This window comes from Bubalus bubalis, chromosome 14 (assembly GCF_019923935.1).
Source record: "Bubalus bubalis isolate 160015118507 breed Murrah chromosome 14, NDDB_SH_1, whole genome shotgun sequence".
NCBI classification, from domain to species: domain Eukaryota; kingdom Metazoa; phylum Chordata; class Mammalia; order Artiodactyla; family Bovidae; genus Bubalus; species Bubalus bubalis.
In genome coordinates this window covers 65,907,084-65,928,052 of record NC_059170.1, presented here as the reverse complement: position 1 = coordinate 65,928,052, position 20,969 = coordinate 65,907,084, and the positions used below count along the sequence as shown (strand labels likewise).

At 39.0% G+C, this 20,969-nt stretch overlaps 2 protein-coding genes across 7 annotated transcripts in view; one reads left to right on the top strand and one right to left on the bottom strand.

The window, feature by feature from the left end:
• Positions 1 to 17,645, top strand: part of LOC102394580 (protein adenylyltransferase SelO) — a 33,089-nt gene extending 15,444 nt beyond the window's left edge. The window contains exons 11-19 of one of the 3 annotated variants that reach the window (XM_025264678.3): positions 935 to 1,018; positions 1,786 to 1,915; positions 2,919 to 2,963; positions 3,069 to 3,150; positions 3,256 to 3,348; positions 6,236 to 6,315; positions 7,350 to 7,393; positions 11,437 to 11,516; positions 17,352 to 17,645. In XM_025264678.3, the coding sequence (XP_025120463.3) occupies positions 935 to 1,018; positions 1,786 to 1,915; positions 2,919 to 2,963; positions 3,069 to 3,150; positions 3,256 to 3,348; positions 6,236 to 6,315; positions 7,350 to 7,393; positions 11,437 to 11,516; positions 17,352 to 17,474 (761 nt within the window). In that variant the 3' untranslated portion in view covers positions 17,475 to 17,645. Of the gene's footprint in view, positions 1 to 934; positions 1,019 to 1,785; positions 1,916 to 2,918; positions 2,964 to 3,068; positions 3,151 to 3,255; positions 3,349 to 6,235; positions 6,316 to 7,349; positions 7,394 to 11,436; positions 11,517 to 11,602; positions 11,770 to 17,351 lie in introns of those variants that run through there. The other 2 variants (XM_025264679.3, XM_025264680.3) reach the window with 2 other exon arrangements.
• Positions 17,646 to 19,553: 1,908 nt separating this feature from the next.
• The window catches only part of LOC102394907 (amyloid beta precursor protein binding family B member 1 interacting protein), a 74,483-nt gene continuing 73,067 nt past the window's right edge, over positions 19,554 to 20,969 (bottom strand). For all 4 annotated transcript variants that reach the window (XM_045162716.1, XM_025264674.3, XM_025264676.3 and 1 more), the window contains one exon: positions 19,554 to 20,333. In XM_045162716.1, the coding sequence (XP_045018651.1) occupies positions 19,860 to 20,333 (474 nt within the window). In that variant the 3' untranslated portion in view covers positions 19,554 to 19,859. The remainder of the gene's footprint in view (positions 20,334 to 20,969) is intronic.

Below are 20,969 nucleotides of genomic sequence, written 5' to 3'. Positions count from 1 at the left end.
TTACATACTCACTATGTCTCACTTGGGATGGGTTGGGGTGGTGAGCAGGGAGGTGTTTCAGAGTTTTTGCTTTTACGAACTATGCTGCAGTGACCACAGTGCAGCTGTATCTGAAGGTGAGTTTCTGAGGATAAACTCCTAAAAGTGGAATGGCTGGATTAGAGAGTATATTATACTGAACACTTTGACAAGCTGAGTCATCCTGCTCTGAAAAAGGGTGAAGCTGTCTACCCTGGACACTGCTGCCAGCACACCCAATTCTCCTACGTCAGGCTGGTGTATGCACGCCCAGTCTCCGTCCTCTCCACACTCTGCCATGACCCCTCCCCTAGGCTGGTGTATGCACGCCCAGCCTCCCTCCGTCCCCACACTCTGCCATGACCCCTCCCCTAGGCTGGTGTATGCACGCCCAGCCTCCCTCCTCCCCACACTCTGCCATGACCCCTCCCCAGGAGGTCACACTTCCTCCCCACTCTGCTGGTGGTCTGCAGCTAAGGACTGTTAGTTATGGGGTACATGGATATGTACCAATATGGATATTTTTACCTTTCCCCCACTCTTACAACCTTTGAAATTTAATGTTACTTTAGTAGTCTCAGTTGCATTCCAAACTACATATATTTTCAAATAAATGCTAGAAATTCAGGACAAATGAGAGGAACTTTTATTTCTTGGGGCTTTTATTCCTGTAGTATTTTAAATCTTTGGGGAGGGGAAGTATACAACAAAAGGCTAAATTTAATTTTAAAATACAGTTTTAATATATATTAAGCTACTTGACTTCACCAGTTAAACTTTCAATTGATAAACTAATTTTGTTTCATTTCTAAAACAGATGCATCTTCATGACCTTTCCTATTCTATATAGTTTTATACAGTTAAAAATGCTTTATTATTTTATTATCATGCTTTTGCATTTTGTTGTTGTTGTTAGGCGTTTGTAATACTGATAACTTCAGTTTGTTATCCATTACAATTGACTATGGTCCATTTGGTTTTATGGAGGCCTATAATCCAGGTATGTATGATTTATATGTATATTCTTTATTTCACTAAAAAAAAATTATCACTGGTTTATTTTAAATAAACCATTATGGCTAACACAAGGCTGAGGTAGTAGAAAGAATTGGGTTCATTGATTAAACAGTTGTGTTATGTGCTACTCAATCTTCCAGGTGCCACAGGGAGATAATATTGAGTCCTCAAAGATGGGAACTCCCATCCATGGGTGGTCCAGAGATTAGGACTCTGAGCTTTCACTGCCAAGGGCACAGGTTCAATCCCTGGTCTGGGAACTAAGATCCCGCAAGCCCCTAGGAGTGGCAGAAAAACCCAGAAAGCCAAAAAATTACTTATTAAGAGAAGATGCCATGAAGAGAGGAAGGGCCTTCATTGTCAGACAGACTTGAGTCTGAACTCTGGCATCTGATCGATCCTTAATCTGTGCCCTTGGTCAAGTAACTTAACCTCCCCCTTACTAATCTGTTATAGGATCAGGGTGGGGGAACATGCTGTTGAGTTGGAGTGTGAAGTACATGTGATAACCTGGAAATTCTTGTAGGTTAGAAATGTGTGCCTCTATTAGGCAAATATTCATATTTTAAAAGATTTTCATGAGCATGGGTATTAAGTATTTACATTACTCTTGAGTTAAATGTTTAAATGTCAGAAATGTTTTTACCTAATAAATATAAATTCATTAAGTTTAAATGTAAACTTAAAAATGAAGAAAGAACTATCATAATTGTCATCATTGTAAAACGGTTGTATTTTTGTTCTAAACAGATTTTGTACCAAACACATCTGATGATGAAAGAAGATATAAAATAGGAAATCAGGCCAATATTGGGATGTTTAATTTAAACAAGTTGTTACAAGCACTAAACCCATTATTGAATCCTAGGCAAAAGCAGCTGTGAGTAAACCTAAAATCTACTAATTAAATCAGTGTGAAAATATATCTGTATAGAGATCACTTTTTTAAAACCAAGAAACATTTTAAAAACAATCTTTAATATTTAATAATGAAGCCTTCCAAACTATATGTATGTTTATATATATATATTTTTTTTTTTGGGGGGGAGGGTACATTGTTGTCCTTTTTCCATAGTTATAAGGATAAAGTGTTCTCCTATTTATTGTTTTTTAGGTGTTGTGAAATCATAGTTTATTTCTTCTTTGATCCAAAGGTTACTTATTACTGTTTTTCTGAATTTCTAAGTAGTTGGGCTTCTTATTTAACAGACATATATAGGCTATTCACATTGACTATAATAATTGATATATTTTATTCCTTCTGTTTTATGTTGTGCATTATCTTTAACTTTCCCCCTACTTTCCTTACCTTTTAATGATTTGAGCAACTCACTCACTCCTCCACCACCCCACCCACTTGGATTTGGAAACTACTACATTCCCCAACCCCCACAGTTATCTTCCCTTCTCTGCCACTTTCTCTACTGTTAAAAGAGAACAAGTTTTTCAGATATTTTCCCTCAGTAAACGTCTATTTGCTCATTATTTTCCCCTCCATCCCATTCAGGCAAATAAAATGTCATTGTACTGGGTGAGGTATCTAATGCATTGTTTGGGGTCTAAGATAAGTTTTAAAATACACCAGATTCTTTTGGTATTATGGAGACATATTAGCATTTATCCTCTAAGCTAATTGTATATAGTGATATTTCAGGAGTGACATGATTTGACCTGTACTGTCTTCAAATCTTTGAGACAGTAAATTTATATGGACAATTTTCTCTAAGATAATGATATATAATTAAATCACTAAAATACAATCAGTAGACATAATCGAACATATTTAACATACGAGAAGGTTCACTTTGTTCACATAAAATGTAACTCAAGAATGTGAATATTAAATTAAGGTTTACCTATGCTCTCCTTTCTTCTCCCTACAGTGCCAATCAGATCCTTAAGGAGTATCCCGTTCTTTACTATACAAGGTTCGTTTGTTTGAACACATATTAAAGCATCCTGCTTGGTTTGAGGGCAATTCTTAAAATAGTGAGAATTTTAATAACAAATTGAATTGGTGTTTTTCCTCTTAGATTTAGAGAACTGTTCAAAGCCAAATTGGGATTACTTGGAAAAAGTGAGGGTGATGATGATTTAATTGCATTTCTCTTACATGTGAGTTTATTATCGTTTTATCCTTTTTTCCTGATTAACATTTGACTGAATACACTGTATATTCTTGGAATGACTGAGGTTACTAAATGTTATTATTTTCATTAGCTCATGGAAAAGACAGAAGCTGACTTTACAATGACATTTCGGCAGCTCAGTGAGATCACTCAAAGCCAATTACAGGAACTAGTCATTCCTCAGGTATTTATTCATGCCTTTTGGCTTTTTTCTTAACTCACTTTAACAGGTTTGATAAGGCATAATTTACATACCCTAAAATCCCATTCATTTTAAGTGTACAATTCAATGACTTAAATAATGTGCAGATTTTTGCAGCTATGCCACAGTTCAGTTTTAGAGCAATTCCCTCACTCTAAAAGATCCTTTGTGCCCATTTGCAGAATCCCTTTTTTCTGCTTCTGTTCTCAAGCAACTACTAATCTTCTTTCGGTCTCTTAAGATTTCCCTTTCTAGACATTCTCTGTAAATGGAATCATATGATATGTAGTCTTTAGTGTCTGGCTTATTTTTGAGGTTCACCCATGTCGTAACCTATATCAGTGGTTCTTTCCTCTTTATTACTTTTAAGATCTCTTAAGTAGATCTTAAAATATTATTTTCTTTTTATTACTTTATAACTCCCTTATAAGGATAGACCACGTTCTGTTTATCCAGTTACTAGTTGATGGACATTTGGATCATTTCCATTTTCTGGCTATTGTGGATATGGATATTAACCAGAAGTAATGCTCAAAATTCTCCAAGCAAGGCTTCAACAGTACGTGAACCAAGAACTTCCAGATATTCAAGCTAGATTTAGAAAAGGCAAAGGAACCAGAGATCGGATTGCCAACATCTGCTGGATCATCGAAAAAGCAAGAGAGTTCCAGAAAAACATCTACTTTTGCTTTATTGACTACGCCAAAGCCTTTGACTGGGTGGATCACAACAAACTGAAAAATTCTTCAAGAGACGGGAATACCAGACCACCTGACCTGCCTCCTGAGAAATCTGTATGCAGGTCAGGAAGCAACAGTTAGAACTGGACATGGAACAACAGACTGGTTCCAAATTGGGAAAGGAGTACAATATACAAGGCTGTATTTTGTCACCCTGCTTATTTAACTTAAATGCAAAGTACATCATGCAAAATGCCGGGCTGGATGAAGCACAAGCTGAAATCAAGATTGCCGGGAGAAATATCAGTAACCTCAGATATGCAGATGACACCACCCTTATGGCAGAAAGTGAAGAACTAAAGAACCTCTTGATGAAAAGTGAAAGAGGAGAGTGAAGAAGCTGGCTTAAAACTCAACATTCAGAAAACTAAGATCATGGCATCCGGTCCCATCACTTCATGGCAAATAGATGGGGAAACAATGGAAACAGCGACAGACTTTATTTTCTTGGCTCCAAAATCACTGTAGATGGCGACTGTAGCCATGAAATTAAACGACACTTGCCCCTTGGAAGAAAAGTTATGACCAACCTAGACAGCATATTAAAAAGCAGAGATATTACTTTGCTGACAAAGGTCTGTCTAGTCAAAGCTATGGTTTTTCCAGTAGTCATGTATGGATATGAGAGTTGGACTGTAAAGAAAGCTGAGCACCGAAGAATTGATGTGTTTGAACTGTGGTGTTGGAGAAGACTCTTGAGAGTCCTCTGGACTGCAAGGAGATCCAACCAGTCCATCGTAAAGGAAATCAGTCCTGAATATTCATTGGCAGGACTGATGCGGAAGCTGAAACTCCAATACTTGGATGCGAAGAACTGACTCATTGGAAAAGACCCTGATGCTGGGAAAGGTTGAAGGCAGGAGGAGAAGGGGACGGCAGAGGATGAGATGGTTGGATGGCATCACCGACATGATGGACATGAGTTTGAGTAAACTCCGGGAGTTGGTGATGGACAGGGAAGCCTGGCATCTTGCTGTCCACGGGGTCACAAAGAGTTGGACACAACTGAGCAACTGAACTGAACTGAACTAACCAGAAGACTCCTACTTATTATAGATTTTTATAAATTAGATCTACTTATAGGGTGTGAATCTTTTATATTGATCATTGTTTTTATTATTTTCAGATAAAAACATAGCCATATTTTTAAAAATTTGTTTCTTCATTATATTTTATGATCTTTTCTGTGTTAACCAAAGAAATATATACATATATATACACATAAAATTATGTGTATATATATATATATAGTACTCACAGGTGTGAAATAGCCATAAATTATGTTTTTAGAAGTGATTTGAATAAAAGAATGTCTACTTATACAGTAAAATATTAACTATTAAGCATCTTGGATATAATTTTAAAATTAGAAATGATTTGCCTATCAGAACTAATTATCATATAATGTGTAGAAAACTGAGACAAAGTAATGTTAACGTGATCTGAACAAGTTCTTGACAAGTGTTAATATTTAAATTACTGAATATTGGGAAAATCTAGGAGAGTAGATCGTAACGCCTTTATTTAATAGTTCATTTCTGTGTCTTCTGAATTTGAAATTTTTTCAACCCCGTAACACTTAGTTAGAGCTAATTGCTTATTTCTGTTCCCTTAACCATTATGTATATTTCTGTAACACTTCTAAAATGGCACTGAAGTATTTGTTTACACATTTTCCTTTTTAAAAGCAGAGGCTATGTCTTATTAATTTTTATATGCTTCCCAACTAACATAGTTCCTAACACATAGCTGACATAATGAATTGATAAATAAATAAAAGTTACAAATTAAATTTTGAAAGTAAATAATAAATTAAGCAAGTTAAGCATTAAGCAAGTTCCCTATTTAAAGGAAGGGTTTTGATAAGTATTCACATGTAATGTCTATTTATAAGAACTCTGTATATTTTTTTATTTCTCTTAAATCATTCCATGACATGGGTTTCCATGAATTAGAATTTGAGTTGAATGTTATATAAAGAAAAGGAAAACACTGTTCCTTTTTACTGCTTCTGCTTGAAATAGAGAACCTTAAAAGAAATCTGGATGTTATAAATTATTAATATTGGAACATACAATTTAAGGAACATACAGTTAAAATAAGCAGTCTATTACTGTATTTTCTTCTAGGAATTCTGGGCACTGAAAATGATCTCAGAGCACAAACTCTTTCCTGCCTGGGTGTCCCAGTACCTTTCAAGACTCAAGAGGTAAAGTAACCTAATCTTACTTCTTGAAAGAGCATGTAATGTGTTACTTTAGCATCATCAACCCATCAGATTCCTCACTTCCTTTCCATTTTCCAACACTTCCTTCTAACTCCCGGGAAGTCTGCTCTGGATGAGGCGTGTCTGCTAACATCTCATCCACACTGAGAGCACCCCTCTGTTCACCTCAACTCTGCTAACACCGCCCGAGGACCAACCCCCTCAAAGCCTTGAAGCTCTGGAGAGAAAGCGCACCAGGCTTTCATCCAGTGTCTTGTAACTGTCCTCACATCTTATACAATTTTCAGAAGTTGCTCTGCTTCATAACCGTCACAATGAATCGGAAGCAACAAACAGCAAAGAGTATGCAGTTGTAGGTGGGACACGAAAAAGTTGAAGAGGGAGACCACAGCATGCACAGGAGCAAATAGCCTTTCACAGTTTAATGACAGCTGAGGGTTTTCATAAAGCCGACCGTGAGTAACAAAGAACAAGTTATTTTCAGAAAACTGTGTTTAAGATAAAAATAGGTGCCAGGGAGTTTAAATTCTTTTTTGAAGACAAAATTATTTTTTTTAATTGGTAAAAATAAAACTTTTGGGCTTATCTCAAATAACTAAATGGGCTTCCCTGGTGGCTCATACAGCAAAAAATTTGTGGGCAATGTGGGAGGTCTGGGTTCATTCCCTGGGTTGGGAAGATCCCCTGGAGAAGGGAATGGCAACCCACTCCAGTGTTCTTGCCTGGAGAATCCCATAGACAGAGGAGCCTGGCAGGCTACAAGACCATGGGGTTGCAGAGTAGGATACAACTGAGTGACTAAGCACAGCACAGCACAAATAACTAAATAAGGCATTATTTTATGTATTGTTTAATCAAACAGTATTTTCTGTCTTCCTTTCAGGTACTGATTCAGTGTAATTTAAACTTTTTCTTTTCAATATTTGTCTTGTGAAATAATATTCACCCTTTTGGAAAAATGATATGATTTGGGGAGACAGTGATTAATTCCGTCCTTTGTTCTGTTCATTTTTTAGTAACATCAGTGACTCAGATTCTGAAAGAAGAAAAAGAATGACAGGTAAGTAATCCTTTTGATTTTTTTCATCTTTAAAGATTTTTATATAAAAGTGATAAGCTTTGGAACCTGGAAGTAATTACTTGAGGGAACTGAATTTGTTGTTTTGCTTTTAAGTACAGTAACTTTAGATGAGTGTATTTTCATGGAGCTGAAGTGTCAAATAGAAGCCTTTCTGGTTTGAGCAGGTGACTTAGTTTGAGTATGATACCCCTGCTTTCAATACATTTGCCGATTGATGTTTAAATAATATGGTCTTCAAAGATGGTGGAGAGACAAGGAAGATGATGTGGTTTATGGCAGAAAGAACATGAGTTTTAGAATCTGACAGATGAATCTCATCTTGCCACTTTTTTTGCTGTATAATATAAAGTTTCAAGGCTCTCAGCTATTTTTAAAGGGGGCATATTTTGTAGGAATGTTGTAATCGTGAGTAATAATATTTGTAAGTTATCTTGTTACAGTGCCTGGGCCTTAATACACATCCACTAAATGATGGAGCTAAAAAAAAAAATCACCTTTATATACTGCTTTCAGTTTACCATGCAACATCATGCTTGGTAAAAGAAATGGAAGAAAAAAATGGAAGTTAGTTCTTTCTGCACTGTGGGCTCTAACAGATCAAATAAGTTAAGACAGAAGGACTCCAGTCCTGGAGTTCTCCTGCCTTACTGAGGACTCTTGAGGAGAGCTAGTAAGTTGGTATCATCAGGGCGGCTGATCCACGTGGATGAAATAAGGGGATGCTAATATCCCACATTAAGTTAGTGGATGAGATTGCTTCTTGACTCAGGACATCATTGTAGAAATAAAAGCAAGCAGAGTTTTTACAAGGAAGTGAATAACGTATTTGGGGCTCAGCATGGGTTCAGTCGCCAGGCACTTATGTACATTGATGCAGTCATACAGAATTTATAGGGAAGCTCAGTAATGGATACTCTCAGCAATTAAGAGAAAAAAAGAAATTGAAAGAAGAAAATATGCCTGACAGGGAGGCCTGGCGTGCTGCGGTTCATGGGGTCACAAAGAGTCAAACACGACTGAGCAACTGAACTGACTGACTTTAGGATTTGGATTTGTTTGGTCATGACAGGATGGATGAGATTGTAAAGTGAAAGATATTTAAGTGAATTCAAGGCTGCAGCTTTGAGTAAAAGAAATAATAAGTGTTGAACAGTGTACTCTTAATTTCCACAATGAGAATGGTCAAGTTCCAGACCAGATTTTAAAAATGTATGGAATTAGGTAGCTCTTCAAAGAATTCTATAAGCAGATCTACAATTTTCTGATTTCAGATAGTTTATATGTATATAATTTGATCCAAGCTACTTCTGTTTGCAGCTGCAAGTCCTAGTATATTTTAACAGTATTCCATTGCCAGGTTTCTATAAAGTGTTAAGATTGTCGGACTTTAAATTGGGTGAGCTAATTTAAGATAACTACTTTTAAGATAACTACAAGATAACTACTCCCTCTGCCTAAGCTGACTGCTTCCACAATTTTCTTTGCATGCCAATTTCCTTTTCATCTAAGGACTGTATATATTTATTGTATGTATGTGTTCTTATTTTAAAAGGGTTCTCTATGAATTCTTTATTTTTTTATGTATTCTTTAAAATTTGGAAAATGCAAATGTGTAGAATGAATAAAAACACTCCCATCACTCAAGCACAACTGCTATTCACTCTTTGATGCATTTCCTTCTGGTCTCTCTTTTTCTGTGTATATTGATTATGAGAAAATATTGTAGTAATCATATTATGGTATAATTTTAGATCTTTTTTAACTAAAAGTAAACATTTTTCTTACTTCACCCTTTATAATGTAACATTTTTAGTGACTGCATAATATATCTTTGAAAGGGTGTGTATTGTTTCACTTCAGTTCAGTTCAGTTGCTCAGTCGTGTCCGACTCTTTGCGACCCCATGAACCACAGCACACCAGGCCTCCCTGTCCATCACCAACTCCCGGAGTCCACCCAAACCCATGTCCATTGAGTCAGTGATGCCATCCAACCATCTCATCCTCTGTTGTCCCCTTTTCCTCCTGCCCTCAATCTTTCCCAGCATCAGGGTCTTTTCAAATGAGTCAGCTCTTCACATCAGGTGGCCAAAGTAATAGAGTTTCAGTTTCAACATCAGTCCTACCAATGATCACCTTCAGGATGGACTGGTTGGATCTCCTTACAGTCCAAGGGACTCTCAAGAGTCTTCTCCAACACCACAGTTCAAAAGCATCAATTCTTTGGTGCTCAGCTTTCTTTATAGTCCAATTCTCACATCCATACATGACCACTGGAAAAACCATAGCCTGGACTAGACGGACCTTTGTTGACAAAGTAATGTCTCTGCTTTTGAATATGCTGTCTAGGTTGGTCATAACTTTCCTTCCAAGGAGTAAGTGTCTTTTAATTTCATGGCTGCAATCACCATCTGCAGTGATTTTGGAGCCCAGAAAAATAAAGTCAGCCACTGTTTCCCCATCTACTTGCCATGAAGTGATGGGACCGGATGCCATGGTCTTAGTTTTCTGAATGTTGAACTTTTTAAGCCAAATTTTTCATTCTCCTTTCATTTCTTCTTCACTTTCTGCCATAGGGGTGGTGTCATTTGCATATCTGAGGTTATTGATATTTCTCCTGGCAATCTTGAGTCCAGCTTGTGCTTCCTCCAGCCCGGAATTTCTCATGATGTACTTTGCATATAAGTTAAATAAGCAGGGTGACAATATATAGCCTTGATGAAGTCCTCTTCCTATTTGGAACCAGTCTGTTGTTCTATGTGCAGTTCTAACTGTTGCTTCCTGATCTGCATACAGGTTTCTCAAGAGGCAGGTCAGGTGGTCTGGTATTCCCATCTCTTTCAGAATTTTCCAGTTTGTTGTGATCCACACAGTCAAAGGCTTTGGCATAGTCAATAAAGCAGAAATAGGTGTTTTTCTGGAACTCTCTTGCTTTTTTGATGATCCAGGGATGTTGGCAGTTTGTTGTTTCACTTAGTTCCCTATTAGTAGGTATCTATGCTGCTTCTCGGAGAAGGCAATGGCACCCCACTCCAGTACTCTTGCCTGGAAAATCCCATGGATGGAGGATCCTGGAAGGCTGCAGTCCATGGGATGACTGAGGTTCGGACACGACTGAAGTGACTTAACAGCAGCAGCAGCATGTTGCTTCTAATTTTCCATAATATAAATAATGCTTTGAATGTTTAAATTTGTTTCCAAAGACTGTGTTCCTAGAGAAATAGGATTACTTGGGTCACAGGGAAGTTCTGTTTTAGAAGTTGTTTTCCAATTTAGATTATCTGTCATGTCTTGGCAGATCTTTAAAACCAAGTTGAAATGGAATTTGTATGTTCTGTCCATTCAAGTAACTCAGAAGAATGCTGTTGAGAATCACAAAATGGTGATATCGGGAGTCCTCTCTGAATTCCTATTATGCCACTGGGGAAAAACTTGCCTCCTCTCCACCCACTTGATAAATTATTTTGGAAAAGGTTCACCTCAAATAAAGACATAGTTTCTGCAATGTCCCAGTATTATAATACTTATTAGTATGAAAAATGCATGGTTACTGTAAAAAATATAAATTTACAGAGAGTTTTGCTTGCATGTAACCCATCCTGTTTGTCTTGGGCAACATCAGCATTAAACAGTCTTAGAGTCAGACCTTAATTCTGTTTGAAGATGTTAAAAGGAACAAATTTTTTCCTTTCTTCACGTGGGCTACAGGATGAATTTGCTACTTTCTCTGCACTGTATAAAATGCTTAGTGAACTGAACATGGTGAAGAACCAAATCGATGAAGCACTGAAAAGATAAACCATAATATTGTTCATAATGCTAAACAAAGTTTTTTCTGTGCCACAAGGTCAGACTACTCTACATTGTTTGTAAACAATCAGAATTGACTGACGCTGATCATTGTTCTCATTTGGGCCTTCCAGCAAAGTTCTTAAAGGTTATCTCATTTCAGTGGTAATTTCATATGGCCTGTGTGGATTTAGTAATCATTGTTCCACGATGCACCTCTCCCTCTTTGTTTAAGCTGTTAATCCTAGATATGTGCTGAAGAACTGGATGGCAGAATCCGCAGTGCAAAAAGCAGAAAGGAACGATTTTTCAGAGGTAAGGTCGTTGACTTTCCTGGACTTATTCTTATTCATTTTTAAATGTATCATCTTTTAAACACACTTATTTTTTTTTCTTTGCAGACTTACTAAACCACATCATTGCTAGCACTAGCTTCCCAAGATTCTCATTGCCTGGTCTCTCTGTTTTTTTAAATCTGTGGAGCATTTTCTTGTATTTCAAAATTTATTCTTTAATGTGTTTAAAAATTTTAATATTCATTTGATATCACATACCTACATTATTTGAACTGCTGAGGGTCTGGGTCTGTTATTCACTGTTCACGTTGGGGGTTTTGGATTTTAGTCTCAGAAATCTGGTGAAGCCTGATTTGAGCATCTCTCCAAAGGGAGTTAGGTTTTGTTTTCACCAGGCTTCCATGGCTCTAGTGACCTGGGTCCACTGAAATGAGTCTTGACATCCATGAAGATGAAGGTACCGTCTACACTCTTGAGCTTGGATGAATCTCACATATAATATTAGCAAAATAACCAAAGGAATACATACAATGTGTCACCACCCCAATTTCATGTGACACGTGTAAAATCATATGTTTTTAGTGATATATGCATATATAATAGAAGTAACAAAAATGAAGAGAGATGATAAAGTCACCTTTGGACGGTGGTTGCTTAGCAACAAGGAGGAAGTTTGGGTTAGGGAAGGATACTCAGGGCTTGAGCCATACGGGAAGCATTTTAGTTCTGAAGCTGAGTAGAGGGCACACAGGTGTTTATCATTCTGTATACCTTCTGTGTCTCGAATATTTCCTAATTGTTTAAAAATGCATCACACACAAGGTATTTTTTGGAAGAGGAATGGGCCTGGCGCCCGTTGTCGCTCTTTGGGCCTGTAGGCACTGTTGGTGACCCGGCCTCTCCTGCCCCGCGTGGCTCACAGCCCCAGGATCGTCCTCGTCACAGCGCGCTGCGTAGCCACCACAGCTCACCAGAGCGGCCGTGGCAGAGGCCTGTTCTTGCCATTTCTGATGTGGACCCTGCATTAACTTTTCATTTCAGTAGTTCAGTTAGCCTGACAAAATCCAGGTTTTCGTCTTAGAAAATAAGATATTTTAAAGTGTAATCTTCTTAGAGTATTAGGGAGAAACAAAGAGAAAGGAGTTGTTGGTATTATCTTTAGATAAATCAGTCTAAGCTGGGGAACTAAACAGTGTTTAATAAGGTGTTTTGTTGACTTGTTTTGCCTTCCTTCTCTCTCTTTTGTTCACTCCCTCTTTTCTCTCTCTCCTCAAAATTATATTTAAGTAAGGATGCAGTGTCCACCATGGGAGGGGAGGTGTCTTCCTAGGTTCAAGTAAACGTTCAGCTTCCTAAGATTATTACAGGCTGCTCTTGGCCCCACTTGGTTCAGAAAGACATAGGACAGAAACACAGCTTACCAGCAGGCACCATCAGGCTCCTCCTTTGCAGTTCTTGCAGTGTCCCCACAGGCAGGCAGGGCCAGTGGTAAAGCTCAGGTGCAGGAGGACACGATCCACGCTGGGAAGACGCAGGGGTGGCCCTGGCTGAAAAGCTGCATGTTCCACACAAACCAGTGGCTCCTATAACAACTCCATGGGCATAGTTTCCAATATCCCTGCAAGAGACCTGCCTTATCCCACGCGTCCTCACACTCAAGGAAGCCCGGCGTTCTCTCAGGTGTTTACAGTTCTCCCAGGCCAAGTGTTGTCCGTCATGAGCCATGTTGTAAGGTGATAGAGTGGACAAACCACTTAGCAGGTTATTAGGGAACAGACCCAGAAAGTTAACCAAGGGTTAAATTCTCATTGCAGGAAAAGAAAAAGATTCTGTCAAACCTTTAGACCTATAACCCTTGACACATACCTCTTGTGTTTACCTTTCTGCATCAAACATTTCTTGAGAATCCACTCTCTGCAAGGTGCTGTGGAAAAGTATAAACATATATTCAGTTCAGTTCAGTCGCTCAGTCGTGTCCGACTCTTTGCGACCCCATGAATCGCAGCACACCAGGCCTCCCTGTCCATCACCAACTCCTGGAGTTCACCCAGACTCACGACCATCGAGTCAGTGATGCCATCCAGCCATCTCATCCTCTGTCGTCCCTTTCTCCTCCTGCCCTCATCCCTCCCAGCATCAGAGTCTTTTCCAGTGAGTCAACTCTTCGCATGAGGTGGCCAAAGTACTGGAGTTTCAGCTTCAGGATCATTCCCTCCAAAGAAATCCCAGGGCTGATCTCCTTCAGAATGGACTGGTTGGATCTCCTTGCAGTCCAAGGGACTCTCAAGAGTCTTCTCCAACACCACAGTTCAAAAGCATCAGTTCTTTGGCGCTCAGCTTTCTTCACAGTCCAACTCTCACATCCATACATGACCACAGGAAAAACCATAGCCTTGACTAGACGAACCTTTGTTGGCTAAGTAATGTCTCTGCTTTTGAATATGCTATCTAGGTTGGTCATAACTTTCCTTCCAAGGAGTAAGCGTCTTTTAATTTCATGGCCGCAGTCACCATCTGCAGTGATTTTGGAGCCCAAAAAAATAAAGTCTGACACTGTTTCCACTGTTTCCCCATCTACTTGCCATGAAATGATGGGACCGGATGCCATGATCTTCATTTTCTGCATGTTGAGCTTTAAGCCAACTTTTTCACTCTCCACTTTCACTTTCATCAAGAGGCTTTTTAGTTCCTCTTCACTTTCTGCCATAAGGGTGGTGTCATCTGCATATCTGAGGTTACTGATACTTCTCCCGGCAATCTTGATTCCAGCTTGTGTTTCTTCCAGCCCAGAGTTTCTCATGATGTACTCTGCATAGAAGTTAAAGAAGCAGGGTGACAATATACAGCCTTGACGTACTCCTTTTCCTATTTGGAACCAGTCTGTTGTCCCATGTCCAGTTCTAACTGTTGCTTCCTGACCTGCATACAAATTGCTGAAGAGGCAGGTCAGGTGGTCTGGTATTCCCATCTCTCTCAGAATTTTCCACAGTTTATTGTGATCCACACAGTCAAAGGCTTTGGCATAGTCAATAAAGCAGAAATAGATGTTTTTCTGGAACTCTCTTGTTTTTTCGATGATCCAGCAGATGTTGGCAATTTGATCTCTGGTTCCTCTGCCTTTTCTAAAACCAGCTTGAACATCAGGAAGTTCACGGTTCATGTATTGCTGAAGCCTGGCTTGGAGAATTTTGAGCATTACTTTACTAGCATGTGAGATGAGTGCAACTGTGCGGTAGTTTGAGCATTCTTTGGCATTGCCTTTCTTTGGGATTGGAATGAAAACTGACCTTTTGCAGTCCTGTGGCCACTGCTGAGTTTTCCAGATTTGCTGGCATATTGAGTGCAGTACTTTCACAGCATCATCTTTCAGGATTTGAAATAGCTCGACTGGAATTCCATCACCTCCACTAGCTTTGTTCGTAGTGATGCTTTCTAAGGCCCACTTGACTTCACATTCCAGGATGTCTGGCTCTAGGTCAGTGATCACACCATCATGATTATCTGGGTCGTGAAGATCTTTTTTTGTACAGTTCTTCTGTGTATTCTTGCCACCTCTTCTTAATATCTTCTGCTTCTGTTAGGTCCATACCATTTCTGTCCTTTATTGAGCCCATCTTTGCATGAAATGTTTCTTTGGTATCTCTAATTTTCTTGAAGAGATCTCTAGTCTTTCCCATTCTGTTGTTTTCCTCTATTTCTTTGCATTGATCGCTGAGGAAGGCTTTCTTATCTCTTCTTGCTATTCTTTGGAACTCTGCATTCAGATGCTTATATCTTTCCTTTTCTCCTTTGCTTTTTGCTGCTCTTCTTTTCACAGCTATTTGTAAGGCCTCCCCAGACAGCCATTTTGCTTTTTTGCATTTCTTTTCCATGGGGATGGTCTTGATCCCTGTCTCCTGTACAATGTCACGAACCTCATTCCATAGTTCATCAGGCACTCTATCTATCAGATCTAGGCCCTTAAATCTATTTCTCACTTCCACTGTATAATCATAAGGGATTTGGTTTAGGTCGTACCTGAATAATCTAATGGTTTTCCCTACTTTCTTCAATTTAAGTCTGAATTTGGCAATAAGGGGTTCATGATCTGAGCCACAGTCAGCTCCTGGTCTTGTTTTTGTTGACTGTATAGAGCTTCTCCATCTTTGACTGCAAAGAATATAATCATTCTGATTTCGGTGTTGACCATCTGGTGATGTCCATGTGTAGAGTCTTCTCTTGTGTTGTTGGAAGAGGGTGTTTGTTATGACCAGTGCATTTTCTTGGCAAAACTCTATTAGCCTTTGCCCTGCTTCATTCCGTATTCCAAGGCCAAATTGGCCTGTTACTCCAGGTGTTTCTTGACTTCCTACTTTTGCATTCCAGTCCCCTATAATGAAAAGGACATCTTTTTGGGGTGTTAGTTCTAAAAGGTCTTGTAGATCTTCATAGAACAGTTCAACTTTAGCTTCTTCAGCATTACTGGTTGGGGCATAGACTTGGATTACTGTGATATTGAATGGTTTGCCTTGGAAACGAACAGAGATCATTCTGTCGTTTTTGAGATTGCATCCAAGTACTGCATTTTGGACTCTTTTGTTGACCATGATGGCTACTCCATTTCTTCTGAGGGATTCCTGGCCGCATTAGTAGATATAATGGTCATCTGAGTTAAATTCACCCATTCCAGTCCATTTTAGTTCACTGATTCCTAGAATGTCGACATTCACTCTTGCCATCTCTTGTTTGACCACTTCCAATTTGCCTTGATTCATGGACCTGACATTCCAGGTTCCTATGCAATATTGCTCTTTACAGCATCGGACCTTGCTTCTATCACCAATCACATCCACAGCTGGGTATTGTTTTTGCTTTGGCTCCATCCCTTCATTCTTTCTGGAGTTATTTCTCTACTGATCTCCAGTAGCATATTGGGCACCTACTGACCTGGGGAGTTCCTCTTTCAGTATCCTATCATTTTGCCTTTTCATACTCTTCATGGGGTTCTCAAGGCAAGAATACTGAAGTGGTTTGCCATTCCCTTCTCCAGGGGACCACATTCTGGGAGCTTTTAAACTAGCAGGTGAGATTAGATAGGTTTAATATATGTTGTCCATCTTTTTAAATTGAGGTATAGTTGGCATGTAACCTTTTGTTCATTTCAGGTGTACAGCATAATGATTTGATACTTGTGTATTTTGTGAAATGCTTACCACAGTAAGTCTAGTTGACATCCATCGCCATACATAGCTACATTCTTTTTTTCTTGTGATGAGGACTTTTGAGAGCTATTCTTTTTTTTTTTTTAAGATTCTCTTAGCAACTTTCAAATATACAGTACAGTATTATTAACTATAGTCACCATTCTGTATATCCCCATGACTTAATTATTTTATAACTAAATGAAAATACACATTTCAATCCCAGAATTTATTGTTGAAAGAGGTGAGTTCTTTGATGCCTCAGTTTACATCACAGGGCAAAATTGCAAATGAGGAAGCAGCGTCAGTTGGAATCCATATCCTTGATCTGGAAATAGTGTAAATCACTGACATCCTCTTATTTTTATAAATGTTTTAGAAAATTATAATTCTCTTAATGCTGTGAAGGAATTAAGAAATGATCAGGATATATATGTATTCTTTGTGACGCTGTACGTATTCACTCTCCTGTTTTAGCAAAAAAACTAGTACCTAAGGAACTTTCTGTGGAACAACAGAAATCTTAAGTAACAGCCATAGTTGTAATGAAACAGAAAATGTTTAAGCAGCTTCATATACATTTAAAATTTACCTAGTTGTTTTGAAAATTTAGAAAATTCATAAGGGTCCTAAGTAAGAGAATCCGTATTTATCTAGTTTAAATTGTTTCCCAGGTCCACCTCCTCCAGCAAGTTCTCCGCCATCCTTTCCAGAAACATTCTGCAGCTGAGAGAGCAGGCTATTCCTCCCCAACTCCTTCCTGGGCCAGAGATCTCAGGGTTAGCTGCTCATCTTAATTTGGGGCAAATCAATTAAGGAATACTTCTGTCATCAAACCCAGGATAGAACAATGTATTTGATAAATTCTTAATGACCACCTACATTTTCTTGACAATACTGCACTCTATAATAATGGTAATGTATACAAATATATTTTTAACCAAATAAACTTGGCCTATTCTCTGGAACATCTTTGTGATCATTTTTGTTTTAATTAATAAATTTAATAAATAATAAGCCACCTGAGTTATTCTCAATAACTAAAAAAAACCTTATGACAATCTTTTAATGAATTTATAAGTTTTTTTCTAAAACTAGCAACCTAACACTATGTACCTAGAAATTTGAGTTATATCAAATAATATAATTTACTCGTACTCCTCAAGCTTTTTTCATCTATTATGGTAATTTCAATCATTTACCAAAATAGAATAGTTTAATGAACCTGATTTACCATTCAACCAATTTATTATCAATGCATGATCAGTCTTGCTTCATTTATACCCTTACACACTTTCCATTTCTAGTTATTGTTTTCACTGAAGTAGAATTTACATATCCCCAAGTATTTTAAAGGAATTCTGACATAGTTTCACTTAATATATGAATATTTCTGTATCTCCAAACATTAATGACTTGACACATATGTATAATACCTTATCACCTTAAGACACTTTTCTGTCTGTACATAAACTGAATAACAAATATTCAGTGATCAATCCCTAACAGGCATTGAAAGAAGGGATTTAACTGGTCACTGATCATGATACGTATCTGTTACTTATATAGTGATTTGTGGGTTGAAAACCTATCAGCAAAGTTTGTACTCCATATAATTACTAGTTAAAACTAATTACTGGTTAAAATACTATGGCAGCATATACGAACCATGTTGGGGGTCTAGTGTTATTTAACTAAATTGTGCTAATTGCAACTTGTGCAGGCAGAACTATGCAAAGCAAGGGCTGTCTGGACCATCTACTTCCAGGTGTTTTCATGTGTATCCTGTAACAAAGGCAGGGATAGAGAGAAACAGTGCATTCAACCTTTTGGTCCACTAAAACTGCCTCAATATTTTGATCACAAAATCAGCTAATTCTCTTCTGTAGTTTTTAAAAAAAATATATCATCTAATACTAAAACTCAAGAACATTTTAAAGTTTGCATTTTTATATTTCTATATGTTTGAATTGATGGTTTGGGGGTCTCCACTGAAGCCCGTAATAAACACATCTCTCCCTCTCCCTTTCTCAGTCCCCTGGTCCTGCTCTCTGAGCCCTTCCTTTCCATGGCCATTGGTCCCAGTGTTTAGGAAAAACTGAGTGCACCTTACCAGGTTTAATAATTAAATATTTTGTTCTTAAAAGCTGAATTTGCTTTTTGTCTTAAATGTCAATTTAGAGCTTACTTTTATCCAAATATTAAAATATCAGGTTAATCATCTTCCTTAAGTAGAAAATAACACATTAATTATTATTTTCTACCCACTTTAAGAAGATTTTGAGGTGTTTTACATTTAAAAAGAAAATAAAACAGAACCATGGAAATAAAACTAAAAAAATCTCAAAGGATTCTCAGCCAATTAGAAAGAGGAGATAAGGGTAACAGGAACTTAGGATAAATTGGTTGTTAAAACAGCATTAAGTTTATCTGAGGGAAAACATTCCACATTGAAGAATATGATTGTCTATTCCTGTCTCTAAATTTTTATAGCAATTTATAGCATCATAACAACTTATAGCAAATAACAGTATAACAGAGAATCCAAAAACTATCTAAAAAGCTTCCCCTTCAACCAATTACTATGTTATTCAGCCACTAGAAGACCAAAACCAAGTTAAGGTATGTCCAGGACTTAGGGTATGTCCAACCAAACAGTGAAATCTGAAAGAAACTAAATTCACTCTACGTCTCCTGGTTTTTTCTTTCTCCTCTTGACTTTTCTGAAAATCCTGGCGGTTACTGAGACAGAAATGGAACATATTTCGAAGATCAACAAGACTTTAGAAGGCCTAGGATTTGTAAAAGGTCAAGTATATATTATAAAATAGGATTCATATTGCACTAGATTTATACTGATATTTCTAGAAATACAATTTTCAGATAAAACATTTTAAACTTTTATTAATTTGATGGTTCAGAACAAAAACGGAAGACAAAAATCTATCGAGATGTAAATACACAGAAAAGATAACGTACATTGACGTAGATAGTCTCAATTCTGTGCAGGTTAAGGATTACTAATGTACTTGAGCAACTGGGAGTTTACATTTGCATTTCCAGTCTGAATACGTCAATACTGTATCTAAAATGAACAAGATGTCATGGAAACAAACTAGCAAAAATGCACTTCAGGTTAACAATGTTACGCCCATCACCCAAAGGTATTTCTAAGCTTCCCTTTAGGACACGTTGCCTCTCTTTTTCTGCAAAGCTTTCATGAGATCCGACATGAAATCTTGCTCCCCGCCTCCCCCGCCCGGTGGTCCTGGGTTTTCCTGCCTCTTTGGCGGAGGCGGCGGCCTTTTGACGACAACCGGGGGCGTCCTCACGGATTCGGGGGCGAGGGCGGGTGGGGGTGGCGGCGGCGGCACGAAGTCCGGGGGCGCGTCGTTAAAATCGGGGGGTGGCGGGGGGAGTTCGTCGTCCTGCAGGGGCGGCGGCGGCGGCGGGGGCGGCGGCAGGAGGTCGTCGGGCGGGGCGGGGAAGCGAGCGGCCGCGCCCTTGGCCTTGGGGGGCGTCCCGGGGCTGCCACCGCCCACGTCCGAGGACCGGCGCACGGGAGGAGGGGGCGGAGGCAGGCTGGACTTGGGAAGGGGCTGGACCCTGGGCACTCCGGGGTCGTGGCTGCCGAGGCCGGGGCCGGGCTTCTTGTCCTTCAACAAAGCGACAACAGCGTTATGCTTGTGACCACAGGGCCGTGCGGATGTGACATTTACCTGGACAGCTGAGTCTGCGGATTTAGGAAGCATCTGTCCCGCCCCCCAACCCCCGCCAGGGGTGGCCCCCAGTCTCTCAGTCTTGAGACTCCAGGTCGTTCCTGAATTAGCCCCTCTGTGCTCTGGGCCACAGAACGACTCCAAATGCCCTTCAACAGGATCATCAATAATAAAACGTTATCACCTGGTGCTAATCTACCTTGTATTCCCTACATGGAAGACTTTGCCCTATTCCACAGGTATTTATTATAATACTAATAACGTATCTTCCAGGAACTGCTTGATACAAGGTGGCCAGTGTCTTAGAGCTCTAGTGGTACAGAGTTTAGTTTGGGGTTACCTTAGTCTTGTTTTTTCAGTTGCTAAGTCGTGTCCAGCTCTTTTGGGACCCCCTGGACTGTAGCCTTCCAGGCTCCTCTGTCATTGGAATTTCCCAGGCAAGAATACTGGAGTGGGTTGCCATGCCCTTCTCCAGGGGATCTTCCCCACCCAGGGATGGATCCAACTCAAGCCTCCTGCTTGGCAGTCGATTCTTTACTACTGTGCCTAGAGAAGCCCTGCTAGGGTTGTAGG